General features: G+C 52.2%; 2 protein-coding genes across 8 annotated transcripts in view; one reads left to right on the forward strand and one right to left on the reverse strand.

Moving 5' to 3' along the window:
* On the reverse strand, positions 1 to 2,853 carry LOC119521961 (phospholipase A2 inhibitor and LY6/PLAUR domain containing). Its single transcript, XM_037820703.1, has 5 exons — positions 2,832 to 2,853; positions 2,464 to 2,580; positions 748 to 900; positions 365 to 508; positions 1 to 236 (listed from the first exon to the last, which is right to left on the reverse strand). Exons 2-5 carry the CDS (start codon positions 2,558 to 2,560, stop codon positions 82 to 84), a joined length of 549 nt encoding a protein of 182 aa, XP_037676631.1. The 5' UTR covers positions 2,561 to 2,580; positions 2,832 to 2,853; the 3' UTR covers positions 1 to 81.
* The window catches only part of XRCC1 (X-ray repair cross complementing 1), a 26,488-nt gene continuing 3,102 nt past the window's right edge, over positions 2,770 to 26,155 (forward strand). The window contains exons 1-16 of one of the 7 annotated variants that reach the window (XM_037820628.1): positions 2,770 to 3,601; positions 3,991 to 4,202; positions 4,436 to 4,873; positions 5,265 to 5,357; positions 14,096 to 14,206; positions 20,403 to 20,561; positions 21,468 to 21,548; positions 21,652 to 21,757; positions 21,989 to 22,098; positions 22,174 to 22,279; positions 22,453 to 22,711; positions 23,007 to 23,123; positions 24,232 to 24,325; positions 24,509 to 24,641; positions 24,964 to 25,015; positions 25,110 to 25,249. In XM_037820628.1, coding sequence (XP_037676556.1) covers positions 4,823 to 4,873; positions 5,265 to 5,357; positions 14,096 to 14,206; positions 20,403 to 20,561; positions 21,468 to 21,548; positions 21,652 to 21,757; positions 21,989 to 22,098; positions 22,174 to 22,279; positions 22,453 to 22,711; positions 23,007 to 23,123; positions 24,232 to 24,325; positions 24,509 to 24,641; positions 24,964 to 25,015; positions 25,110 to 25,249 — 1,612 coding nt within the window. In that variant the 5' untranslated portion in view covers positions 2,770 to 3,601; positions 3,991 to 4,202; positions 4,436 to 4,822. The other 6 variants (XM_037820627.1, XM_037820632.1, XM_037820631.1 and 3 more) reach the window with 6 other exon arrangements.

Here is a 26,155-nt window from a genome sequence, read left to right on the forward strand (position 1 = left end):
TTAATCTGTTTAATTTACAGGCATATGGAGAGCTGCAGGCTGAGGACAAATGAGGGTTCCAGGCCACATATCTTCATTTCTTCACTCAGCCCTGCCTGGGGGCTGGGAGGCTGGCAGGCATTCTACTCGGCTGAGGAGGTAGAGATAGGAGGCTGAGGGCACTTCAGCTCCAGGCTTCGTGTAGCAGGCACTCTCTGTAGCACAGCCCCGAGTGGCAAATTTGGGGTTGATGATACCTAGGAAAGGGGATTTCAGTCTGGAGTCCGAGCCTCTAGGCCCCAATTCCTCACCACCTTCTGGAGCCCCCTCATCCCCCGGAACCTAGAGATCTGGGCCTCCATCTCCTGGCCCCCTGGCCCCTCACCGGCCTGCACGTTGCCAGCGAAGTAGATGCAGTGGGTCTCCTGGCCAACACAGCGGGCTGCATGGGTCTCCGAGCAGGTCTCCTGGAAGGGTGTGATGCAGGCCTGGCACTGGAGCCCATTCTCAGTGCGATTGTTCGGGGGAGCTGGGGGCATGAAAGTGGGGTGGTCAGCCCTTCTCCCGACCTCACAACAACCCTGGAGGACACCGGTTGCTAAGAGACACTGCACAACCCATTTTACAGGTGAGGACACTGAGGCTCAGAGTGAGCCAGGTGCTTTCCCAATGTCACAGAGCAGGACAGTAGCAGGCTGGCAGAGACACCGTGGACTCTTGGGCCGGGACTGGAAGGGGCTCCCGGCACTGGGCAGGGCGGGCACTTACCAGGCAGGGAGTCGCGGTTGCAGCCGTCACTCTGGCAACAGCGGGTGTTGGACACCATGTAATCCTTGGGGCCCATGGTGGTGGACACAAAACCCGAAGAGCAGTCGCTGAACTTCATGCAGCCCTTGTAGGTGTTCACCGAGTGGTGGCCCTCTGCGGGGTGGGGTGGGCTCAGGCAGCACTCACCAACCCCACCCCAGCCTCAGGTCTCCCCTAACCCAACATCTCCCCCACTCTGTGATTGCCTGGGGTAGTCTTTTCCGGTCACCCCAATCTGCACCTCCCTCACTGCCTGGAGTGGTCTCTTCTAGGCCCCCCAAACCATCCCCCCTTGTCTGCCTCAGGTTCCGTTTGTAGGTTTTTAGGTAGCTCTCCCTACTCTGCCCCAATCTGTCTTTGGTGGTCTCTTGCAGTTCCCCACTGCCAACATCCCTGATGCCTGCCTGACCCAGGTCCCTTCTGACCCACCCCACAGCCATCCTTCTCTCCTCCTCCAGCCCACTGTAGTCTTCAGCAGGCCACTATGGCCACTCCCCTGCCCCTCTGGGGTGGTCTCTTCCAACCTCCAGGACTCTCGCCCTCCCCCATATGGGGTGGTCCTGTCCAACAAACCTTGATTTTTCTGTCCCTCTCCCCCAACACCTACCCCCTCTCTGTCCAGGGTGGTCTCTGCCAATCTCCAGCCCTGGTGGTCTCTTCCAACCCAATCCAATGGTTTCCTCTCTTGCCCGCAGCTCAGAGGTTTTTTCCCTCCCAGCCTCCCAGGGCCACCTCTCTCCCTCTGTATGCCTGGGTGGTCCCTTTGAGCCTTTTCAGGTCTGTCCCCTGGGCCCCACCACTTGCTGGGTGGATGGGACAGGTGCAGCCTTCTGCTCCACCTTGCTCACTTCCTCCCTCCTGTCGGGCTGGTTTCTTCCTGCACTCAAAGTTACCCCTAACCTGCTGTCACAGCCGTCATTCCCACTCCTTGCCCCATCATCCCACCTGGGATGAAGGGTCCCCAGTGCTCTTTTCCTATAACCCTCACTCTGGTTTCTCAGGTCTGCTCTCCTCCATTAAAGTCAGACCCCTCCTCTCCCTTACATTTTACTCACCAACCTACCCACTTGCCCCATGTCTACTTCAGTTTATAAGGACTTGCTCCTTAATTCGTGTTTATCTTCCCCTTCCTAGCTAGGTGGTCCTTTCCGCCTCTCCCCTTACACCAACACCGGCTCTCCTCCTCCTGCCAGGAATGGTCTCTTCCAGCCGCTCACCCGTGGTCTCTTCCGAGGCTTTTGGTTGATTCCTCCCTCCCGTCCAGAATGGTCTCTTCCCTGACCCTTTGCCCGCCGGTCACCCTCAGGACCATCCCTCTTGTCCCTCTAGCTTATTAGATTCTTCCCTTTTCACTATTTCTCTATTTCCTTAGTCCTTTCCTCATCTCCCGCCTAAAAAAGTCTCTTTACTCACGCTGCCCTCCCTCCCCCAGAGACTTCTTCCTCCACTTTTGGAAAGTCTCATTTTTAGAAATTCCTGACCACACTGGTTCCTGTCTCCCCGGTCAAGTCTCCTGCCTCCACCTCGAGATGGTCTTGCCCTCTCCCTGCCCCCCATCCCATCTTCTTCCCGCGGTCCCGCCATCCCGCGCACGGCGATGACCCCACCCCACCCCGCGCGGTGGCCTCTTCTTTCCACCCGGAGCCCCCCACCCCCGTCTCACGCCCGCCCTCGTACTTGTGCTGGACTCGCCCACGACGGTCACGCAGGCGTCCTTGCCGGCCTCGCACGTCTTCACTTTCCCGCTGCACGCGGGCCCGGGGCCCTTGCACATCTCGCAGCTCAGCGCGCTCCCTGCAGGGGGGAGGGCGGCGCTGGAGCCGGGTCTGCGGACCCCGACCTCCACTCCGGGGTCCCGAGGGAGACGGGGGCAGGGGTCCCAGGCTGCTGCTCCTAAGGGAGGAGGGCCCGGCGCCTCCCATGTTTTTCCTGGGCGGAGCGTTGGTCCCTGTCCAAGGAGCTGGCCAGGGCACTGGGCAGAGCCGCGACAGGACGCGAGGCTGCTGCCAGGGGCGGGAAGCGACTCCACCACCGAGCCTGGTTACCTAATTACAAGGCTGGGGGCTTTGGACGCCAGGGTCCTCTGAGAACGCTCGGGGGCCTGGAGGGGCGGGGCCAAGGCTTCCAGGGACTTCTGGGAAGCTTTGGGAACAGCTGGTTCTGGGTTTTGAGACGCTCCCCTTGTAGGTACAAGGAGGTCTGGACGACAGTGGGAACTCAGGCGGTGGTACCTGAGGCTGGGGTCTGCATCCTAGGCTAAGGAGGGAGAATAACCATCCGGAGGGCTGGGGGCATGGACCCCTTGTCTTGAGAGAGGAGACAGGGTCCTGGGGAAAGTGGGGTTGGTGGCCTGAGAGAAAGGGAATCTCGTGTTCCTTTCATTCCCTTCCCCTCCCTTCCCTTCCCTTCCCTTTTCCTTTTCCTTTCCTTTCCTTTCCTTTCCTTCTCCCCCCCTCCCCTCCCCATCTTCCTGGTCTTAACTGACTTCCTAGAATTCTGATGTCTTATTTTGGGATCTACCTGGGGGACAAGGGATTCAGGGCCCACCAAGCCCCTTCCTCTTAGGGATTCAATCATGTAAGCTTTTCTTCCCTTGGGGTCCCAGGCTTTCTCTTCTTTTGGCCACTTCCCTTAATCCGAATTCTCAAGATGCTTCCCCTTGCCCCCTTAAAGATCCTGTTGAATGCTCTCTCATAGTCCCCTCTTCCCTGAAGATCTCCTGAGTCCAGCCCCCAGCCACTCACCAAGGCGCAGGAGGGTGCCGAACAGCGCCAAGGCCAGCAGGAAGGTCCCGGGACTCTCCGACAGCCTCATGGTGTGTGAATCGGCAGCCCTGGGTCCCCAGCCCTTATAGGGAGCTGAGGAAGGGTGCGCCCCGACCCACCTTCACCCTGAGGCCGGGAGGAGCTGAGGTCAGAGCCCAGGGCAGGCCTCACCAGCCCCGGGGGGACGGGGGTGGAACCAAGTCCAAAAGGGACCTGGACATGTGGTGCCCAGCCCCCTCCTCCACGGGGACCCAGGAGCCTGGGCTTCCACCTCCTTCTTCCATCAGGACCCAGAAGGTCACTGCCCTGTTTTCTCACATTAGCACCGGCCATTTTCTTTACTGGAAGCCTAAGGTCGGAGTCGGGTCGTTTGATTCCCCGCGGGGTTCGAGCCAGTTTCAAGGTCCGGGGTTCTCTCTCTCTTCCCTCTCTTCCCAAGGAGGCGCCCAGCATGGGTGGGGCCCCACGTGGGAGCGCCCTGCATGTCCAGACTCGTCCTGCGGGGGCCGTGGCGCCTTGTCTCCCTTCCCTTCTCCTTTACCCGCTTCTGTGTTTGGACTGTCGCCGGCTCCGACCCAGCCCACGGCTGCATGCCTGGATCACACGGGAACTGAACAGAGGGGTGCTTGTCAGCGGCCGGGGCCAGGCATGGTAGGAGACAGATGCCCACAGGTCACATATTGGGAAACTGAGGCAGGGGTGGAAGCATTCTAGGCTGGGTGTGTGCTTGGTTTGGGCTCATGTTTTGTGTTTTAGGTCTGTCACCCACTCTCTCTTGGTCTCAGGCACAACCTTGAAAGAGATCTGAGGTTTTTGTAGGGGAAGGGTGACTGTGGAGTGGAGCCGGTGAAGATCCAACTCAGATTTGCTGTCTTGCTTTCTAGGCTTCAATTTGGGAGTGACTTCATCGCCCAATGAGAATGGCGAATTTTTTCTAGGGACCAATCCCGGAGGCTTCTCCTGTTGCTAGGCGCCCGGAAAGTCGTGCGTGCCTGTCACTGGGAGGCGGGGCTAGAGGGTGGAGGGGTCGGAGGGAGGGGCCAGGGGAAAGATCGTTGCTAGGGAACTCAGCACCGCCTACTGGAGAGGCGCGACTGGGCATGCGCGGAGTCGACGCGCGTGACGGCGCGCCGCGGTTCGAAAGGCCCGCGCCTCAAGCGCCTGCGCATTGAAGCTCGCACAGAGGAGCAGCACCACCCCCACCTCCCTTCCCGCCCCCAAACCCGGACCCTCTTTGAGTCTTCGGGCGAGGTGAAACCCACTACGTTGACATGCCGGAGATCCGCCTCCGTCATGTGGTGTCCTGCAGCAGCCAGGACTCGGTGAGGGCTAGCATGCGGGAAGTGGGAAGACGTAGAGAATTGATGGGGGAGGGGGCTTTACAGGAACTTTCGGGGTGTAAAAGGGAATTTCAGAGGGGTCTAAGAAGGGCCAAGTGGGAATTTCCGGAAGGCTATAAGTGAATTCTCAGAGATGAGGAATAGAGGAATTTCTGGGCATCTGTGGAACTTCCGGAGAGAAAAAGTGGAAGAGGGGAGCTTCTTTGGAGAGCCCGTAGGTGAACTTCCAGGGCGGAAGGTTGCAGGGGAAACTCAGTGCAGGGATTGGGGGATTAATGAGGAGCTTATCAGGCAACTTATCAGGCAGAGGACTTGGAGGGTCTAGGTCTCAGCGCTGTGTCGTAACCCTTCCATTTCCCACTCTTGCCCCTAGACCCACTGTGCAGAAAACCTCCTCAAGGCGGACACTTACCGAAAATGGCGGGCTGCCAAGGCAGGCGAGAAGACCATCTCGGTGGTCCTGCAGGTGACCCTGCCCACCCCCCCACCCCCCTCCCTAGGAGTCTGGAGACTCAGGATCCAGACTCAGCTCTTGAGGCAGCTGGCAGTGGGTTGAGTCACTTTCCTTTCTGGGCCTCAGCTTCCTTACCTGGAAAATGGGCAGCACGATCCTGGTGCCCTCAGCAGAGGAGACAAGGAGACCCCAGGACTAGGCCCGGGACAAACACAGGAATCAGTTGTGGCCCCAATAGGTTGCTTCTCTGGGCCTCAGTTTCTTCAGCCAGAATAGAGTGAGCCAGTGGACTGGAAGATATCCTTGAAGATTGTCTAAGCCAATCAACCCCATTTTCAAGATGGGGAAACTGAGGTATAGGGGAGGAGAAGGGAAGCTTCCATTTCTTGAATGCTGGCCAGGTCCTTTCTGAGTGCTTTTTGCTCGTGTTCTCACTGAGTTCATACCACAGCTCTGTGAGGTTAGAGGGAGGCAAACGGGAAAGGGCGGCTTGACCTGAAATGGCTACAGAATTCCAAACAGGCTATTCCTGTCAGGGATAAGAAAATGATGGGAGAAGACAGCTAAATTAATATTAAGCATCTGCTGTTGGCCAGATGCTGACCTAGATGTTTTACCTGCATGAATTCGGCCTTCACAAAAGCAGCATCACCAGTAGTAAATGACAGAGGCAGGACTTGAAGTCACACCCGAGTGCTGGTGTTGTTTGCCCCTTTGTCGCCTGCCTTGTGTTCATTCACTAGCTTTCTTGATTTGGGCCACATTCCTTAGTTCTGAATGTGGGGGTGTTGGGGAGAGATGTTGGGGACAAGGCTTGCATGATTGCATTTGATTCTGATCATATCGTCAGCCTCTGTCTTGCCCTCTGCTTTTAAAAAAGTTTGGGGTCACAGAGGCTTTTGGGAATTTGATAGAAGCTGCGGACTCTCTTCCCAAGAAAAATACACAGACTCATAAAATATTCTGAATGATTTGGGTAATTTAAACATCTCCCGAATCCCTAACATAGTAAAAATGAGAACTAATGCTTATTCAATGTTACAGCCTGGCAGTCACTGTTCTAAACACCTCACATGGATTAACTCATTGAATCCTCATAAAAACCTCATGACCTAGCATTTACTGTTAACATTTTACAGATGAGGAAACTCAAGCCCAGAGAAGTTATGCAACTTACCCAAGAGTCAAATATTTTAAACTGAGGGAGATACAGGTTGCTTACAGTTTAGTCTTGGGACCTGGATGCAAGTCCCCAGCTCTCCCTCTTACTCACTCTGTGACCTCAGGCAAATTGTTTCATTTATCTAAGCCTGTTTTCTCCTCTGTTCTCTGGGAATAATAAGATCTAAACCCCAGGTTGTTGTGATAGTTCGGTGACATAATGTCTGCAGAAGTGCTCTGTCAACATACACATGTTTGTGTAAAGGGATGGATTTGTTTTTTATTACTGGGTGATGATTCTGCCCGGCTCTCTCCTGATCAGGTGACACTGGGGAAATCCCCCCGTTGTAGTGAGAGCAGAGGGACTGACGGAGACAGGAAAGAGGACATGGAAGGCGAGGGAGCAGGAGGGGCCAGGACGAGGCATAGGATTCTGTGACCTGAGAGACTGAGGGGGAAGGTGCAGCTGTCACTGAAATGGGAAACCCAGAGAGGGGGCAGCTTGGGAAGGTGACATGTTTGGGTGGCACTTCCCAGTTTGATGTGACTTTGGGGCATCCAGAACTCAGGGAGGGATTTAATGTGGAGCCAGAGACAGAAGTGTGGGACTTGTCAGCACAGGGATAGGACCCAAAGACTCAGGAGTGGGTGGATTTATTTGTTTGTTCATTCATTCAGGCAAAAGATATTTGTTAAGTGCCTTCTATAAGCCAAGCACTGCTTTAGGTGCCAGGGCTACATAGCAATGGACAACATAGATGAAAGCTATCTCAGTCCCTGTGGAACTTTTGTGTTGGTAGAGAAAGACTGATGGAGAAACCAATAAGTAAAACATGTGCGATGATGAATGCAATGGAGGGAAATTAAGCAATTGAAGGGAAGAGGGAGTCCCTCAGCAGGGGAGGGGGCCATGGTGAGTTGTGAGAGTTTTCATTTAAATAGGAGGGTAGGGAAGGCCTCCCTGAGAAGGGACATTTAAGCAGAGTGAACTGTGCAAATATCTGGGGAAGAGTATTCCAGGTAGTGGGAGTAGCAAAGACTAAAGGCTCCCAGGCGGGCTTGTGCCTGGCGTGTTGGAGGACCAGCAAGGAGGCCACTGTGGCTGGAGTGGAGTCACTGCAGGGAGAGAGGGAGGAGATGAGCTGATGGGGCTGGAGGCTGCCTGGAAAGCCACTGTAAGGACTTGGGCTTTTACTCTGGGTGAGATGGGTACCCCTGGGGGTTTCTGAACAGAGGAGGGGCAGAATCTGACTTCAGCTTACAGGGCTCCCTCTGGTTCCCATGTTGAGACAGACTGCTGCGGGCATGGCAGAGAGCTTGTCAACTTAGCCCTCATCTGAGACCCTCCGGAGAATCTGATCGCCTCTGGTGGTTGCCCGTATTAGCCGTAACTCATTCCCCGCTGACGGTTGATTTTGGTTCCTTCAAATTGGTGATAAGGCAGAAATTTTTGGATACCAAGATGTATAGCCTAACCTGTGGGTTTTCCTACCACCCTGTGTTTTTTCTAAACACTCTTAGGCCACAGCCAGATATTGCCACTTGGGGCTCAGCCCCTCTGCTTGTGACATTTGCACACACACCTCTTTTGGTCCAGGTGGCCACAGGGGCCTCTGCTGTCAGCCGGTCACCTGCTCCCAGGAGGGGGCAGTTCTGACCTCTTTTCTAACCGTTCCTGGGCCAGGAGGAGATGGCTGGGAGGTGGGCCATGTGCAACTTCTTTGCTTCACTGGAGGTGGGTTCTTTAGGAGAAATCTTCAACAGCAAGATGGCACATTGCGATGTTTTAAATGTTTTTACCTCTTTTTTTTTTTTTTTTAAGACATGTGGCATACATGTAGAAAGTGTACCCATATGTGTACAGCTCAGGGAATCCTCACAAACTGAAACCTCATTTTCTCAACACCAAGATCAAGTAACAGAACGTGACCGGCCCTCAGCAGTCCCCTCATGCCCCATCCTCACTGCCTCCTACCCCACTCCCAAGGGTAACCACTATCTGACTTTAAACAGCATGGATTGTGTTGCCAGGTTTTGAATTTTATGTAATTAGAATCATGCAGTGTCTGGCTTCTTTTGCTCAGTGTTCTGTTAGTTTCACCCATGTTGGATGTAGCTATAGATAGTTCATTCTCATTTCTATGTGGTATTCTGTTGTATAACCATTGTGGTTTTATTAACTTCACTTTTCAGATGGGTATTACCCGAATGTGGTGCAAAATTCAAAAGGTGCAAAAGGGTGTATGCTGAAAAGAAAAGCTCTTTCCTCCCCTGTCCCTTGTCACCCAGTTCATCTCTCCCTAGGCAGCCACTGTTGGTAGGTTCTTTTGTGGCCTTCCAAGGCTATTCTATATACAAAGAAGTACACATATTCACCCCTGCCACCACTTTTTAAAAATATTTAGAATAGAGGCTGTTCTGCCCCTTGTTTTTTTCAAATAACAGTTTATCTTGGAAATCGACAGCCATTACAAAAAGCCCTATCTTATTCATTTAAACAGTACTTAATGTTGCATTTTGTACATGTGACACAACTTTTTAACAATTTCTCTCTCAGGAACCTGGCTAACCTTCCGTGTCCCATTTGCTTTGCTGTCATGAACTATGTCTTCCTGAGCAAGGGTCACACAGGCTGGACCACAGGTAGTGGTCATCTGTGCTCAATCCCTTGTCCTAACAGCTGGCACTTACTGAGCACTCACTATGGGCAAGGCCCTGTGCCGGCTGCCCAGTGCATCTGAAATCACCGAACATGCCACCCCAGCAGGTTCACACTTCTACTGTGCTGTTTCCATTTTGCAGCTAAGGAAACTGAGGCATAGGTATGTGCAGTTACCTGCCCGAGTCTCAGCAGCCAGCAGGGCTCCAGCCTCTGAGTCTGTGCTCTTGGCTGTTAAGGTGATCCTGACAGGTTAAGTCGTGTAACACCAGCGAAAACCATTGTCTATCCCCGGAAAAGTGGAAACAGATCCCAGGAGTCATACACACAATTTCACGCATTTCCTGGACACCCCCTGCCCAGTCCCAAGGCCGAGATAAGACTCTCCCACCCCCACCTCCCAGACCCCCTGGGGTGGTTGAGATTCCCTGGTCTGGCCTGAGAAAAGTCTGGGATAGGACTCGGACCTGTTACATTTCTGGACAGGCAGAGAGGAACCGGGCCCAGGAAGGAACAGAAGGAGCAGCCAGAGAGGGAAGGGGAGGCTGGGAGAGTGCAGGGGAGTCTAGGCACCGAGGCAGGTCAGAAGCAAGCTTCAGAGCAGGGTTAGCACTAAACTGGACTGCTCTGTGACCTGGCGGTTCCACACCTGTGCCGTGAGAGAAGCGAGGGCTTCTGCCTGCTGAGGATTTTGTACTAGAAGGTCCATTCTTCATAATAGTCAAAACCAGGCAGCAGCCCAGAGGCCCCGACGGGAGATTGGACCAACCGTGGTATATTCTCACAGCTCCCTACCGCTTCACCCAACAGACAAATTTCAGAATCATCCTGCTCAGTAAAAGAAGCCAGACGTGAAGGTGTGTATGTGTGATGTGCAGGAACAGGCAAAACTAACCTGCAGTATTAGAAGTCAGAATAGCGGTCACCTTGGGTTGGGGACAGAGACTGAGAGGAGCAGAAGGGGTCCCTCTGGCATGCTGGAGATGTTTCCCATTTTGACCAGGGTGGTGGTACCTCACAGATCAAAAAAATAATGACACTACACACATAATATCAGTGCGTTCTTACTGGAGGCATGCTCCTCCTCGATTTAAATAGAAGTAAGGAGTGGACATCTGTGTCATATTGCAGGGATGGGGAGTAGATGATGGCCAAGGCGTGGCCATCTCATCAGACGGCTGGGATGCGTGTAAGGGGGCTGCTGCTTCAGGAGCCTGGGTGGGGAGGGGCGTTTGAGCCCTCGTCCAGTTAGGAGACATTGACACGGCGGTGTGGGGATGGGTTAGCAGGGTCTGGGATGCGGGTTCATCGGGAAGCAGGACCCGATTAAAAGGCCTGATGTGTGCACGTTTGCTCCAAGTTTCCGGAGCATTTCCCTGCTCTCTGTCTGTCTGAGGAATTCCCATCCCGTGGGAAGAGGCAGGGGCTGCTGCGTGGCTCTCCCATGGAACCACCTTGGACTGTTTTTGAGATTTTTTTTTTCTTTTTACTTTCATCTTCTGTAATTTATTGCTAATAATTTGCTTGTCCTCACCTATGTATATTTTTAGTGATGTGCCTGATAACAAACTGACCATATAAACTTCTATTTTTTTTTAAATTTTTATTGTGGTAACATAAAAACTACATAATGTTTCCCATCTTAACAACTTTCAAGTGTACAATCTGTATAAACATTTTTAGAACTTTTACTTATCAAGAAGAAGAAATACCTGGGAGTATATATATGTGTTTAAACTGTGAATGGGTATATATACAATGAGAATCGCTCATTTAAGGCACAGATATATAAATCCGACCAGATGCAGGCCCCTGCGCTCTGTGCTGGGGGAGAGGTACAGATAGTGACTTCTAACCTCAAGGACTGAGTAGCGGAGCTGGCAGGGAGAGTTGGTGTTGGACAGTGCCTTGCAGTTGGGTGGTTGGGTCTGAATTGCTCTGCTGGTAATTAGCTGTGTGTGATGTGTGAGCTGTTTATTTCACCTGTGTGAGCCTCAGTTTCCCCATCAGTAAAATTGGGGTGATAACCTTCCTCCTGAGGTGGTTGTGAGGATCCAGAAAGAGCTCAGGAAAGTGAGAGGGACAGATTAATGGCCCCCGAAGATGCACATGTCCTAATCCCAGAACCTGCAAATCTCTTACCTTACCCTGGCAAAAGAGGCTTTGCAGATGTGGTTGGTTAAGCATCTCCAAATGAGGAGATTGTCCTGCATGGTCCAGATGGGCCCGAAGTCATCCCAAAAGTCCTTGTGAGGGAAAGGCAGGCAGGAAAAGTCTGAGACAGAGAAGATGTCATGGCAGAAGCAGAGGTTGGAGGGGGTCCTTGCAGGAGGGAGGCCTCCTGACATGGAAAAGGCCGGGAAACGGATCCTCCCTGGGAGCCTCCGGAAGAAACAGTCCTATCAGTACCTTGATTTTAGCTCCGTAAGTTCCAATTTCAGACTTCTGGCCCCCAGAACTGTAAGAAAATAAATTTATGTTATTTTAAGCCACTGAGTTCCTGGTAATTTGTCACAGCAGTCACAGGAAACTCATCCACCCAGCACCTGGCTCACAGTGAGTGATCTGAAAACTTGAGGTTTGACCATCCCCTTGTGAGATCAAAGGAGACACTGAGGCAAGGAGCAGGGAAGTATTGAGGGGCTCCCCATCCATCAGGAAAGTGCCAAAGGCCCCGTTACAGGCTTAGATGACGTTTGTGGAATGCCTGCTCTGTACCAGGCACCGTTCGGGGGACTTTTATGTGTATTCCTCACTTATCCTGCCCAACAACTTTATAAGGCCACTGCCCCATTTTACAGATTAGGAAACTGAGGTAGGAAATGGCTGAAGTGAAGCCATTTTCTCCAGGATCCCACAGCCAGGAAGTAAGCAGAGCTGGGAAGGGCCAGGTGCTGCTCCTGTGTCGGGGTCAGGGCAGGGAATGACTCGGACACTGTCCCTGCCCTCATGGAGCTTAAATATGTAGTGGGGGAGACAGAGGACTGGACAAATACACAAAAAAAATGTAGCTCTGTAATACCCAGTGGTGATAAGGAAAATGAACTGGGGCTAGGGAGTAAGGAGCAGCACCTCATAGGGGGTGAGGGAGGCAACTTTGGTGGGTCAGGGAAGAGGCGACGTGAGCAGGGGCTGGCATGGTGGAAGGAGCCAGCCACCGGGAGGCGTGGGGGCAGAGCTCTCCAGGCAGGGGCAGTGGTTGGTGGACAGGAAGGAGCCTGCCCATTCTCGGGACAGAAGGAAGGCTGGTGTGGCTGGAGGAGAGCAAGCAGGTGGGGCAGGGGGCTGAGAAGCCAGCCCAGGACTTCCATGTACTCGGGCAGCACCCCACGCCGTCCCAGGGCTCAGCGTTGGGAGCAGTGGTGGAGGCAAAGGAGTGGCCAGGCAGCCAGGAAGGCCTTTCCCTCAGCATCGCCTCTTTCTCACACACTGTGTGGTCTGGCGGAGGAGCACGCAGGGTCTCTGGAGCTAGTCTGTCAAGGTCACCAGCTGGGTGGCCTTGGGGAAGGTAGGTAACCACTTCCTGCCTGTGTGTGCTCCTGTGTGAAATGAGATAATGCTCAGTGGCGGGTGAGCAGTGTGAGGAGATGCACGTGCATGGCTGGCACACAGCGTTCAGCTTTCGCTGCAGTTGTCCTGTGTTACCTCAGCTTCCTTCAGAAGGAGGGTTATTATGATGATCCTCCCCTTTCACAGGTGAGGGTGAGGAAACGGATGCTCAGAGAGGTTGTTGACTTCAGTGGGGGTTTGCACAGCTTGGAAATGGCAGGGCTGGATTGTTTTTTTTTTTTTTAACCGTCAGATCATTTATTTTTGTATGTCTTTCAACTCTGATGGTTGCTAAAACACAAATGCAGAGTACTATGTTACAGGGAATAGTTGAATCAGTATGTCTTGCTAAGCCAGGCCTTCTGGGGCTGAAGAAGAGGAGGTGGTTGGGGGGCTATTCTTCATACTTCCATTCTTTGCCTTCCTCAGCCATCCCCACCCACTCTCTTAACCCTAAGTCCCCATGCCATCATATGTATCTACTTGATTCAGAGTATTTAAATTTAAGGTGCAGCTGGAAGAATGTGGTTAGACAATATGAAGAACCTTTTCTGGAGGAGCCTTCAGAACCAAAATCAAGCATGAAGGTTGGATTAAGTCAGGGTTGTGGACTCAGTGATCTCTCGGTGACCCTTTCCCTGCCCCTGCGAAGAGGAAAGGCATTTAAATTCTGGGATAAGGGGATAGTGCCTCTTTTCATCTCCAGAAGCAATGAGATTGAGGAGGCATCGTTTCCCCAGTATCCTCCCATCGCCTCCTCCCAGAGAAGGCCAAGTTCAACAGGAATAGTGGTCATCCAGAAAGTAGGGGGCCCATCTGCCTTAGCCTCCCCGTCCCCAGCTGGGGCCCCTGTACCTTAGGCCAGCTGTGTCCCTGAGGCCCTGCCCCCTACAGTCCAGCTGGCAGTCTCCCCTGAGTCCTTGGAAGAGGCCACACTGTACTCTGAGCAGCACCCGGAGCCACCTGCCCACTGGCCACACACATGCACCAGTCCAGATGCAAGGCAGGGGCAGGGGTGACATATGTGACATTTATCTGTATGAGTATTTGTACAAAATTGTAACTCTGGAGATGCTTCAAGAAGAGCTCCATGACGGTGTGTTATAAGCAGATCTGATGGAGTCTGGAAGGGTTGGTGGAAGCAGGTGGCGGGGGGAAGTTTTATGCAGTCAATGAGTATTTTGTGAGCTCATGCTCCATGCCAGGCCCTGTGCTGGGGGCAGGGGACACAGTGGCACCACCCAGCCCTGACCTCCACTGTCACAGAGTTGACATTCCAAGGGGACTTGGCAGCCCAGGTGGGGCTCACCCCTCTCCCGAGGCCCCACAGCGAGGCCAAGGGCAGAGCTGGGATTGACGGGGGCTTTCCTGCTCCCCACAGCTGGAAAAGGAGGAGCAGATCCACAGCGTAGACATTGGGAATGACGGCTCCGCTTTCGTGGAGGTGCTGGTGGGCAGCTCGGCCGGAGGGGCCGGGGAGCAGGACTATGAGGTAAGCAGGACCTGGAGAAGGCCCATGCTGCCCCCCACCCCCCCAGCGACCCCCGATAGCATCCCCCGGGGCCTCCTGGGTGCCGGGCCAGGGCAGGCTGGAGATGAGTCACAGGCAATCCCAGTCCAGTGAGAAGAGGACACAAAAGAGGAGACACAGGGTGATGAACACACTCAAGGAAGAAACGGAATTTCCTTCGTGGTTGCTTAAACAACCAGAGGCCCTTGTTTTTTCTAAGATCCAGTCACCGCTCAGGAAAAAAAAACTGCTTCTCTTAAAGATTGCCACAGATGGCCTGGCAAATTGAGATTTTGCATTGGAGAGGCTTTTGTTAGTCACTTTATTTGCATCACATTTGTACAAAATTTAGCTGCATTCTGAATATGAAAACAGTCAGCACAACCTTTTTTTTTTTTAAAGGGTTGAATTATTTAGAGCTGGATTTGTGAGGTCATAGCCAGCCAGCTGGTTAATGAGCAAAATGTCGTGGGTACAAATAAACCTACTGTGATGGACAGAATTTACAACGCTAAGAGAACAAACCCAGTTTTCAACAAGAAACATTTTCTTTTCTTGCAGTGAAAAAATTTTAATCGACACGTGTTTTGCACGGAATCTCATGCATAGATCTTAATGTATAGGTTAAAGCGTTTTGGCAAATGTACACACCTGCACAACCATCACCCAAATCTTAAGCTTCCCTGAAAGTTCCCTTGTCCCTCTTTTAATCAGTCCTCCCACTCCCAGCTCAAGGCAGTCACTCATCTTTTTTCCATCACTATAGACCTCTTCAGAATTTCATGTAAATGGAATTATAAAGTATATACTCTCTTGTGTCTGGCTTCTTTTGCTCAACTTACTGTTTTCGAGATTCTTCCATGTCATGCAAATGTCATTGGCTCGTTCCATTCGATTGCTGAGTTGTGTTCCATGGTGTGGATATTAGTCCATTCTGTCTATCCATTCTCCTGTTGATGGACTTCCCAGTTTTTTATTCTGATGAACAAAGCTGCTGTGAACATTCTTACACAAGTCTCTGTATGGAGATAAGTTCCCATTTCTTTGGGGTAAATACCTAAGAGTGGATTTGCATTGCCATAGGCTGGATGCATGTTTTAATTTTACTAGAAACTGCCAGATAGTTTTCCAGAATGGTTGTATCATTTTATATTCATTCCCTCCAGCAGTGTATGAGAGTTCTAGTTGCTCTACATTGTCACCAACACTTGGTTATCGTCAGTCTTTTTAATTTCTACCTTTCAGGTGGGCGTGTGGTGGTTTTTTATTACTACTTTAATCTGTATTTTCTTGACAAGTAACAAAATGGTGTACCTTTCATGTTCTTATTGGCCACCATTTGTCTAGTCCAGTCTTTAGCGTATTTTTTATCTGTTGCTTATCTTTTTATCATAGGAGTTTCCTAGGTAATTTTTTTCAGAGTCTTTTTTTCATATATGTTTGTTGCCAGTCTCTTCCCCTAATCCATGGCTTGCCTTTGCATGATCTGAATAGTGCCTTTTGATGGGCAGAAGTTGATGACTTCCGATCTGTCAAGCCTTTCGGTTATGCTTGGTGTCTTGTCTCCTATAAGAAATAATAGCCTGTTCCAGTGTAATGAGGGTAGTCTTCTATGTTTTTTTCTAGAAGTTGTGTGGTTTTAGCTTTTATACTTTGATCTAAGATTTATCACAAGTGGATTTTTATGTATTGTTTAAAATAGGGGACAAGGTTCATTTTTTCTGTATGTCTTTTATATGCTTGTTGAGAAGACATTTTTTTAAGACTACTTTTCCCATTGAATTATTGTGGCACCCTTGTTGAAAATTAATTGACAGTATGTTTGCAGGTCTATTTGGTTTCTCTCCATTATGTTCGATTGATCTATGTGTCTGTATTTGTGCCAGTATCACACTCTCTTAATAGTAAACATTGAAATCAGGGAACGTTGGGACTTCTAACTATTCTTCTTCAAGATTCTCTCAGCACTTCTAGAGTCTTTGCTTTTCCATACAAATCATAAAACCAACTTGTCATTAACTATTTATTTTGATGTAATGTCAGACTTACAGAAAAGTTGCAAAGTAGTACAAAGAATTCCCATATATTTTTCACCCAGATTCCCCAAATGTTAACACACACATACGTATGTTTTTCTGAGCCAAGAATAAGTTGCATACAATGATGCCCCTTTACCCCTACCTACTCCAGCGAGTATTTCCTAAAAATCAAAGACATTGTCTTAACATTTCTAGACATTTTGACTTAACATTTTAACAATTGGCGAAATTAGGAAATTAACATTGATCCAGTACTGTCATCGGATCTCAAGAACTTATTCACATTCTGTTAATTGTTCCTATAATGTTCTTTATAGCAAAAGAAAATTCAAGCTATACATTCCATTAAGTTGTCTTGTCTCCTAGATTTCCCTGCATTGGGAACAGTTACTGTGACTTTCTTTGTATTTCACGCCATTGACATTTCTGAAGAGTAGAGGATGGTGATTTTGTAAAATGTCACTCGTGGTACAGAATGTCTGTTGTTTTCTCCTGATTAAATGTAGGTTAATCCCTTCTGGCAGAATCCACAGAAGTGATGTGTTCTCAGGGATCTCGTCATGAGGCATGTGGTATTGACTTGCTCCGTTACTGATGATTCTAACTTTGTCACTTGGTTAAGGTGGTAGCTGCCAGGTTTCTCTGAATATTTTTTCCTTTGTTATTAATAAGTGTCTTGTGTGGAAATAATCTGAGACTATAAATATCTTGTTACTGCTCAAACTTGCACCCACTAGTTTTAGCATCTACCAGTGATTCTGGCCTCAAGTGTTGATGCTGTTCTACTGATTTTTTTGTATTTCATTTTCCAGTTGTTTGGGGTTTTTTTGCACATTGACCTTGTGCCCTAGGACCTTGCTAAATTAATTCATTAATGCTAGTAATTTTGTGTAGATTGCTCTGGATTTTCTACACAGACTTTATCATGTTGTCTGTGAATCAAGATAGTTTTCTTCCCTTCCAGTTTATACGCCTTTTATTTTAATTTTTCTCACCTTATTGCACTGACTAGAATACTCTATTGCAGTGTTAAACAGAAGTGATGAGAGCGAACATCCTTGCCTTGTTCCTGACCTTAGGGGGAAAGGGTTGAGTCTTTCACCATTAAGTATGATGTTAGTTGTGGGGTTTTTAATTATAGATGTCCTTTGCCAGGTTGTGGAAGTTCTTTTCTATTACTAGTCTGTCGAGAGCTTTGTTCTGAATGTATGTTGAATTTTATCAAGTGCTTTTTCTGCTCTGCAAGGTATGTTTTAACAAATGAGGCTTCCTATAACAAACATCTTTATTCTCAAGTTTATATAAGTCAGCTGACTTTGGGACTGTTAAAAAAAGATCTCTGCTCTTGGCAAACAGATTTAGAGCAAAATTCCATAATGGTGAAAGCAGAATAAACACAGTTTTAGCTAAAATTTTATTCTTCGTGGTTTGTGAATATTTATTAGTCTTTGCTTATCTGTCTAGTCCCAGGCTTTATTTTCTCAAAGTCTGAAAACACCTATGCCACCACTTCCATTCTTTCAAGGTTTTTAGTGAAACTTCTAAAGGCGTCTCAGGTTTCTTTTATACCTTCTAGCCAAGATGGAATTAAAGACTCTGGGAATTGTAATGTTCAGTTTTCACCCAGAGACTAGATGTGGCTGGAAGAACCCAGAAAGAAAAGGAAAAAGGGCGGAGCAGAGGGGGGCATCAGAGGTGTCACCTACATATTAAGTGTAAGGCCTGCGTTGTGATAACTAATACATCGTCTCCAAAATCAACTACATGTTCTTTTTTCCCCCTCCAAATTCTACAAAGGAGACGCATAAGCTTAACATAGTCTAGAGATTAAAAGTTTAATTCCAGAGGCATAAAGACAGTGTTAGGTAACAAAACAGCCTGATAACCAGGGTTGTTTCCCCTTCACAGTGAACGGAAGGAAAGCGCATTCTGGGGAAATCTGCCTCTTAGTAGGGATGGCAGCTGCCAACCAGTTTGTGTTGCTTTGATGGTCAGCTACCTTCTTCATTTAGTCACTAGATGATAAATTCACTTCCCTGCCAGCTTGAAGGCCTTTTATAAACAAGTATAGTCATGGCCAGGCAGATGCTTTCCTTCTATACAATTTCTTTGTCTTTGATGTTTCCTTTTCCCTGTCAGAGCTGAGCACAAAGAAGCATATAGTTGTTTTTCTCTGAGTTCATGAATGTCACAGTGTGTCAATTAAAAGTGGCTTACTACATATGAACATTTATTGTTTCTGAAGGAGGAGGTCTCGCATCAGGCAGACCCAGAGTTGACTGCACAGTTTAACAACATCAGGGAGCTGGGTCAGCACCTCTTGATTCTCCTAGACTTGCCCTCGTGATCCAAAGATGACTGCTGTTGCTCCATCCATCACCTAGTCACCCTCAGAGCAGGAAGTGGGAGAAGAGGTCGAGTGGCCTCCCTCCGGACATCACATTGGCCGGAGCTGGTTATGTGCCCATCCTTGGACCAGCCTGGCAGAGGGAATGGGATTGCTTGGATCCATCGTGCTTTATCCCCTGGGGTTGGAAACACAGCTATTCCGCACTCTTTCAAAACCACGTGGCCAGTTTTGATTGTCATTTTTCTTTCATCATAATGTCAACATCTCTTTAATTCTCATAAACATACCTATTTTGTATTTTGAACCTGATAATTTCAATAGATGCAGTCGTTGTGGGTCTGAGCCTGCAATTTGTGTTTTCTGCTGACCCTAAGTCATGTAACTTATTTCCTCATAGGGCTGTTTACCTTCTTGTTAATTTACCTTCTTTGAGACTGTATCTCTGGGAATTCTTTGAGGATTTGGTTTGAAGTACCTTCCTCCAAAGGGGATTTGCCTTGGCATCCACAGTACTACCCACATGGAACCACTTAATATTTTCGGTTTCATTTTTTTCATGCATACTGGTGTGTATCAAGAATACACACTTGGAGCTAGAAGTTCTCCATAGAGCAAGTTTAGTTTTTCTCTCTGCTGTTCCCAAGGCCGAGACAGGCAGGCATCCTCCAACTCCCTCCACAAGGATATTTTCTCAACCCACCCACTGAGGCTGCTGCCCTTGGGTGTCCCCGCTTTTGTGACGTGGTGTTGGTCTCTGCTAGGACACTCGTCCTGGCTGGAGCCCAGGCTTGGGGGCCCCCCCCCCCAGGCCCCTTCGTCGAGCCCTTTAAACCTCAGCCCTGTGACCCCTGGGCGGCAGGAAGGCAAGCACCAAGCAGACTGGCACCACACCACTTATTTTAACAGAGAGAATTTAATATAAAGAATTAGTAGCTAGGAATTGAAGAACTGAAAAGGCGACAAGAGAAGACTAAGATACCGTGAAGGAGCAACTGCAGGGAGCAGCTGCCACCCATCGGGCTGGGGGAACAGCCGGAAAAGGTTGGAATTACTGAAATGTAGCTGCTTAGCAGCTTGGAGGTGGGCCCTGGGGAGTGGAAACTCAGACCCCGAGGAGGGGGCGCCTGCTGGCTGGTGTCCCTGAGTTGGGGAGATGAGGCCGGCTCTGACGCTGGGAAGCCACAGACGGGGGTCCTGCTGTGGGCAGGAGCTGCTGCTGCAGGGGTGCGAGCCTGGCGGGGGCCGAGGGTGGAAGGCAAGGACGAGCAGGGCCCGCTGCCTCCTGCAGCCTGGCAGCCCCCCTGGCGCCCCCTGTTGGCTGAAGGAGGGTGGGTTTGGAGCCGAGAGACTCACTTCCTAACCGGCGCAGCTCCCCTACTGCTCTAGATTCTGCCATCTCACTTCTGGCCTCCAATTCTTCCCCTTGCCTTTCCGCGGGCTCAGCCATGCATTCCCAACAGATATTTTACTGTTGCGGATGTTCTCTACTGGGAGGGCTTCTCAGGACATCTAGCTGCCATATTGCTGGAAGTAGAAGACGATGGAAAGGATTCGAGAAGGACCATTCAGACATGAAAACGATAAAGAACCCTCTGGGCCTGTGTCAGGGAAGGTCTGGAGCCCAGAAAACATGGAGGATGTCAGAGACAGTGAGGCTCGAGCTGAATTCCTGGGACTCCTGTCAGCAGGGGGCTGCCCAGGCCCCCTGCCCTCCTCCCCAACCTCCAGGAGGTCTTGGATGAGCCGGTCTGCTCTGATGCTCAGTGGGTGCCCTCCTCCCCCCACCCAGGTCCTTCTGGTTACCTCATCTTTCATGTCCCCTACTGAGAGTCGCAGCGGCTCAAACCCCAACCGCGTTCGCATCTTTGGGCCTGACAAGTTGGTCCGGGCAGCAGCCGAGAAGCGCTGGGACCGCGTCAAAATTGTTTGCAGCCAGCCCTACAGCAAGGTACCTAGAGGAGGGGCTGGGGACGCAGGGTCTTTGGTCCTGGGGTGGGGGATGCTGGGGGGGTCCATGTCTGAGTCCCATGGGGCTGGGAGGCCTGGAAAGCTGGCTTCCTGGGGTTCTGGGGAGGCCAAGTCCCCAAGGTCCCTGAGCCAGCTTGGTGTCCTGCGAGGTGTGATGGGACCCACAGTCATCTGCAGCCCCGTGATGGGGGCTTAGTTTCCTGGAGGGGTTTAGGAAGGGCAAACTCAGGATCTCAGAGGGGCAGGAATTGTGCAGGGGGCCACTGGCTAGTAAGGGAGGCGGTCTAGTAGTCGTTCACGTCAGAGCATCTCTTGGCTGCGTGACCTTGGGCAAGTGGCTTAACCTCTCTCGGCCTCAGTGTCCTGGTTCTTACAGGGTTGCTTTGGGTTAAGGGATGCTGAGCCACATTAACAGGAGACCCAAGTGTGTCACGGCACCACACAACAGAAGTAACTGCTTGCGGTGTGGGGGTTTCTGTCAGCCAGCTGGCTTCTGGCTCCTTCCATCGCACGGCTCTGCATCCAGCCAGGCAAAGGGAAAAGCTTGGAGCACAAAGGGCCTCCCCATCCTCTGGAACCAGCCGTAGCACTCCCCTCCCTTTCCATAGGCAGGAATGTGGGCATTTAGGAGTGGATTCATGTGGACACAGTAGTCGTGGCTGGGTGCAAAGAGCTAAATGAGCTGATACGTGTGAAGGGGTTGGGAGCCGAACCTGACCAGAGTTAGTTCTCAGCCACAGCTTGAAGGGTTATCGTCGTCATCACTGGGATGCCTCCCCAGACGTGTGTGTCCATAAGAGAGAAGAAGCCAGGAACGGGTTTCCTTAAGTTAAGGGGTCTGGAGCTGAGCTCTGGGGTCCTCTGACGCCCACCCCTCCTCTCCCAGGATGCCCCCTATGGCCTGAGTTTTGTACGGTTTCACAGCCCCCCAGACAAGGATGAGGCCCCCCCAGAGTCCTCATCCCAGGTAAGCCTTACCTGCTGCCCCTCCCCAGAGCCTTCCTTGTCCCCACCTCTTCACCCCCACCTGCCAGTCACCCGCCTGCCACACTGACCTTGTGAGACCTTAGAAGGTGACCAAGCTCGGCCAGTTCCGTGTGAAGGAGGAGGATGAGAGTGGCAACTGCCTGAGGCCGGGGGCTCTCTTCTTCAGCCGGGTCAACAAGACATCCCCAGGTGAGGGCAGGAGACCTGGGTCTGAGGGAGGAGGGGTTGGGGGCTTGGACTCCTGGGTCTGCGGGAGGAAGGGCTGGGGGCCTGGATTCCAGGTCTGAGGGAGGAGGGGGCTCGGGCCTGGACTCCTGACCACGTCTGGGTTTTGTGAGCGACACTCTGTGTCCCATGGAGAGATGCTGAACGGTCTCAGGGCCCAGCCCCCTCGTCCTGGTTCACTTCCTCCCTGTGTAGCCACAGCCAGTGACCAGGCAGGACCCAGCTACGCAGCTGCTACACTCCAGGCCTCTGGCGCCGCCTCCTCATCCCCCCTGGCCTCCAGAGCTGTGGGTAGCGCCTCCAAGGTAAGATCATCAGACCCTGCTGGGGCAGAGAAGGAGAGAGAAGCCAGTGGCCTCACCCTCCCCTCGCCCCCTCAGCCTCAGGAGAAGGGGAAGAGGAAGTTGGATTTGAACCAAGAAGAACAGAAGACCCTCAGCAAACCATCAGCCCAGCTCTCACCCCCCACCCTCAAGAGACCCAAATGTGAGTAAACCAGATTCCTTCTCCAGTGGGATAAAGGAATTGGGGGTCCACACTCCTGTATTCTAAGGGAGGAGGGGCTGGGGGCCTGGACTCCTGGGTCTGAGGGAGGAGGGGCTGGGGCCTAGTCACAGGTTGGGTGGTGCTAACTGAATCCTACTCTTTGTCCTCCCCAGTGCCCGCTCCCAGCCGTACCCCAACCCCGACCCCAGCCCCTCCCCCAGCACAGGGGGCCGTGCCAGGGAAGCCCCAGGGAGAAGGCACCAAGCCCAGGGGACCCCGAGCTGGTCCCCAGGAGCTGGGGAAGATCCTTCAGGGTGTGGTGGTGGTGCTGAGTGGCTTCCAGAACCCTTTCCGCTCGGAGCTCCGGGACAAGGTCCTAGAGCTGGGGGCCAAGTATCGGCCAGACTGGACCCCGGACAGCACCCACCTCATGTGAGTGTGCACCCTTCTCCTCCCCAGACTCCCCACCCCCTTCTCCCCCATCTCCGTCTGTCGGCCCCATCTTGCTGTCTCTCTCTCTGAGTCTCTCTACTTCTGTCTTCCCGATTATCTCCTGCCTCTTTTTCTCTTTGCTTCCTCCATCTCTCCTGCAGCCTTCCTATCTCATTTTCTGTCTCTTCCATATCTGCCTCTGTGTCTCTCTCTTTTTCCCTCTCTGTGTCTTCCACTTTCCCCTTCCCCCCTCAGATCATACCTGACTGACACCCCTCTGTCCTGCCCCCACCAGCTGTGCTTTTGCCAACACGCCCAAGTACAGCCAGGTCCTGGGCCTTGGAGGCCGCATCGTACGAAAAGAGTGGGTGCTGGACTGTCACCGCATGCGTCGGCGGCTGCCCTCCCGAAGGTGAGGCCCCACTACCCACACGTGTCACACATGTGCACACTGGCAGACATGCACACAGACACACACACCCCCCACTCTGCTCCTCGTCTCTAGGCGGGCGATGCTGGGGCTCTGGGTCCAGCCCAGAGTGTGCCGGCTTCTGAGAACAGGAGGGAGAGGACTGGCCTGGGAAGGTCGTGGAGACCTCTGTGTAGACTGGTTCAGAGAAGGGAAAGGACATTTCAGGCTGAAGGGGCAGCATGTTTGAAGGCCCAGGGGCGGGAAAACGGGAATGTGGGGCCTGTTCACGTTCGTGTGAAGTGAGTTCTGAGCCTCTGCCCCTGCCTGGCTGGGCTGTGCAGTGCTGGGGACCCGTTGTCTGCAGCCTTGGCCTTGCCCTTGAGGGCCTCTCACTTTGATGAGGAGCCAGGCTTGTAATAACAGGGTGGGGAGGGGGTCATGGAAGAAAGAGGCAGGAAAACAAACAGCATTGACTTTGCTGCTGGCTTTTGGAAAAAAAAAAAGTGGAAGCCCTCCCTCCCCACCGTAACCAAAACTTGGGGATTTTTTTTCCTTCCTGTCTTGGAATACAAAACACCTTGAAGCAAAAGCTTAATAAACTGATCACTGACTCTTCACTCAACGGCTACCACTTTAAATCCTCTGCATTTCCCATCAGCCAGGGGATGAGACTTTTCCTGAACAGTGTTTCACCAGCTTTGGAACCACCACAGCCTGTGCAGAAGGGCCTCAAAGTGCAACACGTTCCTTTGCCTCTGCCACATGCTTTGCCCTATGATTTGGGGTGATTCCATTAATCTCTCCGTGCCTTAGTTTCCTCACCTGTAAGACAGGACTTTTCCCTTCCTTGGCAGGCATTCTCCTAATGAAAAACTGACTTTGATTCTCAAAGGGGAAATCAAATATATTTTTTTTTTTTTCCTTTTTCAATGAGAGCATTTCTTCCCCAAGAGGGAGGGGAGGCTGGGATGGCTGGGGGTCGTGGGGCCCTTCCTGAGGCTGGGAGACCACGATGGTGACTGTGGTGGTTGTTGCTCCCTGAGTGGCCTCCCCATCTCCCCCCAGGGACTCCACGTCCTGTTTGTCTGAGGCCCGACTCCTCCCCCAGGTACCTCATGGCGGGACCAGGCTCGAGCAGCGAGGACGAGGGGGGCTTGCACAGCAGCAGCAGTGGGGATGAAGCTCCCAAGACTCCCCGCAAGGTCCGACGGCCCTGCTGGTGCGGGAGGGTATCATGGGACGAGGACATGGGTCAGCCGAGGTCCCCTGCTCTTCTCCATTCCTGCCTCCGCGTGCACCCCCCTCACACCCCTCCAGGCTGCCCCTTCCCTTCTCACTCGCCCCATCCACTCATCTGTCCCCATCTGTCCCGCCCTCCCCCTCAGCGCCCCCCGAGCAAAACCAAGCTCCCTCAGGCAGCAGGACCCAGCCCGCCCCAGAAGCCCCCAACCCCTGAAGGGGCCCCAGAAGCCTCATCAGAGCCCCAGGATGGTACTCCTACCGAGGGGGAGCAGTCAGGTCAGAGTCTGAGGGAGGGGCTGGGCCTGGACTCCGGTGTCCTGGGGGAGGAGGAGGCTGGAGACCCAAACTCTCCTGTCTGAGGGGACAGGGGACAGGGAGCTGGACTCGGGGGTCCCGGAGAGGTGAGGCTGGATCCTGGACCATGGGGTCTGAAGGAGCAGGGGGCTGGGATTCCAGACAGCTGCATCAGGACAGCAGTTGGGATCGGGGGTCCAGACGCTTGTGTCTGCACTTGGGTGTGATACCGGGAGGGAAATTACCAGTCTTCCCTGAAGACAAGCTGGGCCCCTCACGTTGACTGAGCTTCCACTCGCAGAAGAACAGGAAAATGGGGCAGAAGATTCTGGGGACACCGAGGATGAGCTGAGAAGGTAGGATTGGGGCTGGGGTTAGGGTGGCCCCAGCCTTGGATATAGGGGTCTCCAGCCTGTACACTGATGCTCCCGCCCCTCTCGGTCCCCCCAGGGTGGCTGAGCAGAAGGAACAGAGGCAGCCCGCGGGCCAGGGGGAGAATGGTGAGGACCCGTACGCGGGCTCCACGGATGAGAACACAGACAGCGAGGATGGCCCAGAGTCCCCAAGTCTGCCGGTTCCTGAGCTGCCAGGTAGGAAGTCCCTCCCTCCCTCCTGGCATGGGATTTTGTCCCTCTCAGTTCTCAGCTATGACTTGCCTCAGCCAGCCCTGGGATCACTGCCACCCCCCAGGACTGGTCTCCCCTTCTCCTCTCCCCCTTCCCCACGCCCTGCTTTGCTGCCTCCTCATTCTCCCTTCGTCACCCACTTTGACTTCCTGCTGTGACCGCCCCACCACAGCCCAGGGTGGCCCTCTTGGGCTTTCCAAGCCAGCTGTGAATAGCCCCTTCCTCAGGCCAGTGCTCTCACCCTCCCTGGGCTTCAGAATCACCTGGGGGAGCCTTCCAAACCTGCAGCTGCCTGGGCCCAGCCCCTTGGGTTCAGTTTCATTGGTCTAGGGTGGGCCTGGGCACTGAGCTCTGTTGGGACCTTGGCAGTGGCCACGTGGTATTCGCTTTGTCATTTTCTGTGCCTCTGGACACAGATGCTGGAGGCACATGTGTGGGTGTTTGCTTTCCCAGTATAAAAGAAGGAGCAAAGGGAGTGGGAAAAGTCTGCAGGGGTTGTGGGATGGGGTGGTGGGGGTCAGAGCCTCTGTGGGTTGAGCACGGAGGGAGAAGGAGGAGGAAATCTGAGGGTCTCAGCCAGGCAGCGGTTCAGTGGCTGCAGGAAGAGCCGTTCCCACCTGGTTCCTGATGGGCAATGGGCAGGAAAGTACCTTGATCCCCCAAAGCCCCCAGGGCAGCATCAGCACATTGATGGCCTGGAAAATCATATTAGAATGGTAAGAAGAAAGAGCTGTCCCAAAGGTGAGAGCAAGAGAAGGCACTGGTTGAAAAGGAGAAAGTGAAGGTGAAAAAGTGGCAGATGATAGAAAGTTTCCAACTGGGACCCTGCTAATTAAATGGCACTGTCCTCTCTGTGACTGACCTTGTGTC

Source organism: Choloepus didactylus, chromosome 27 (assembly GCF_015220235.1).
Source record: "Choloepus didactylus isolate mChoDid1 chromosome 27, mChoDid1.pri, whole genome shotgun sequence".
NCBI classification, from domain to species: Eukaryota; Metazoa; Chordata; class Mammalia; order Pilosa; family Megalonychidae; genus Choloepus; species Choloepus didactylus.

What these genes read in the sequence shown, in the direction of transcription:
- LOC119521961 (XM_037820703.1), bottom strand. Translation starts at nt 2,560, where the DNA reads ATGTGCAAGGGCCCCGGGCCCGCGTGCAGCGGGAAAGTGAAGACGTGC. An exon ending in CAACCGCGACTCCCTGCCTG is followed by an intron (nt 509 to 747) that starts GTAAGTGCCCGC and finishes TCATGCCCCCAG; the next exon opens with CTCCCCCGAACAATCGCACT. An exon ending in CGCTGGCAACGTGCAGGCCG is followed by an intron (nt 237 to 364) that starts GTGAGGGGCCAG and finishes CCCCTTTCCTAG; the next exon opens with GTATCATCAACCCCAAATTT.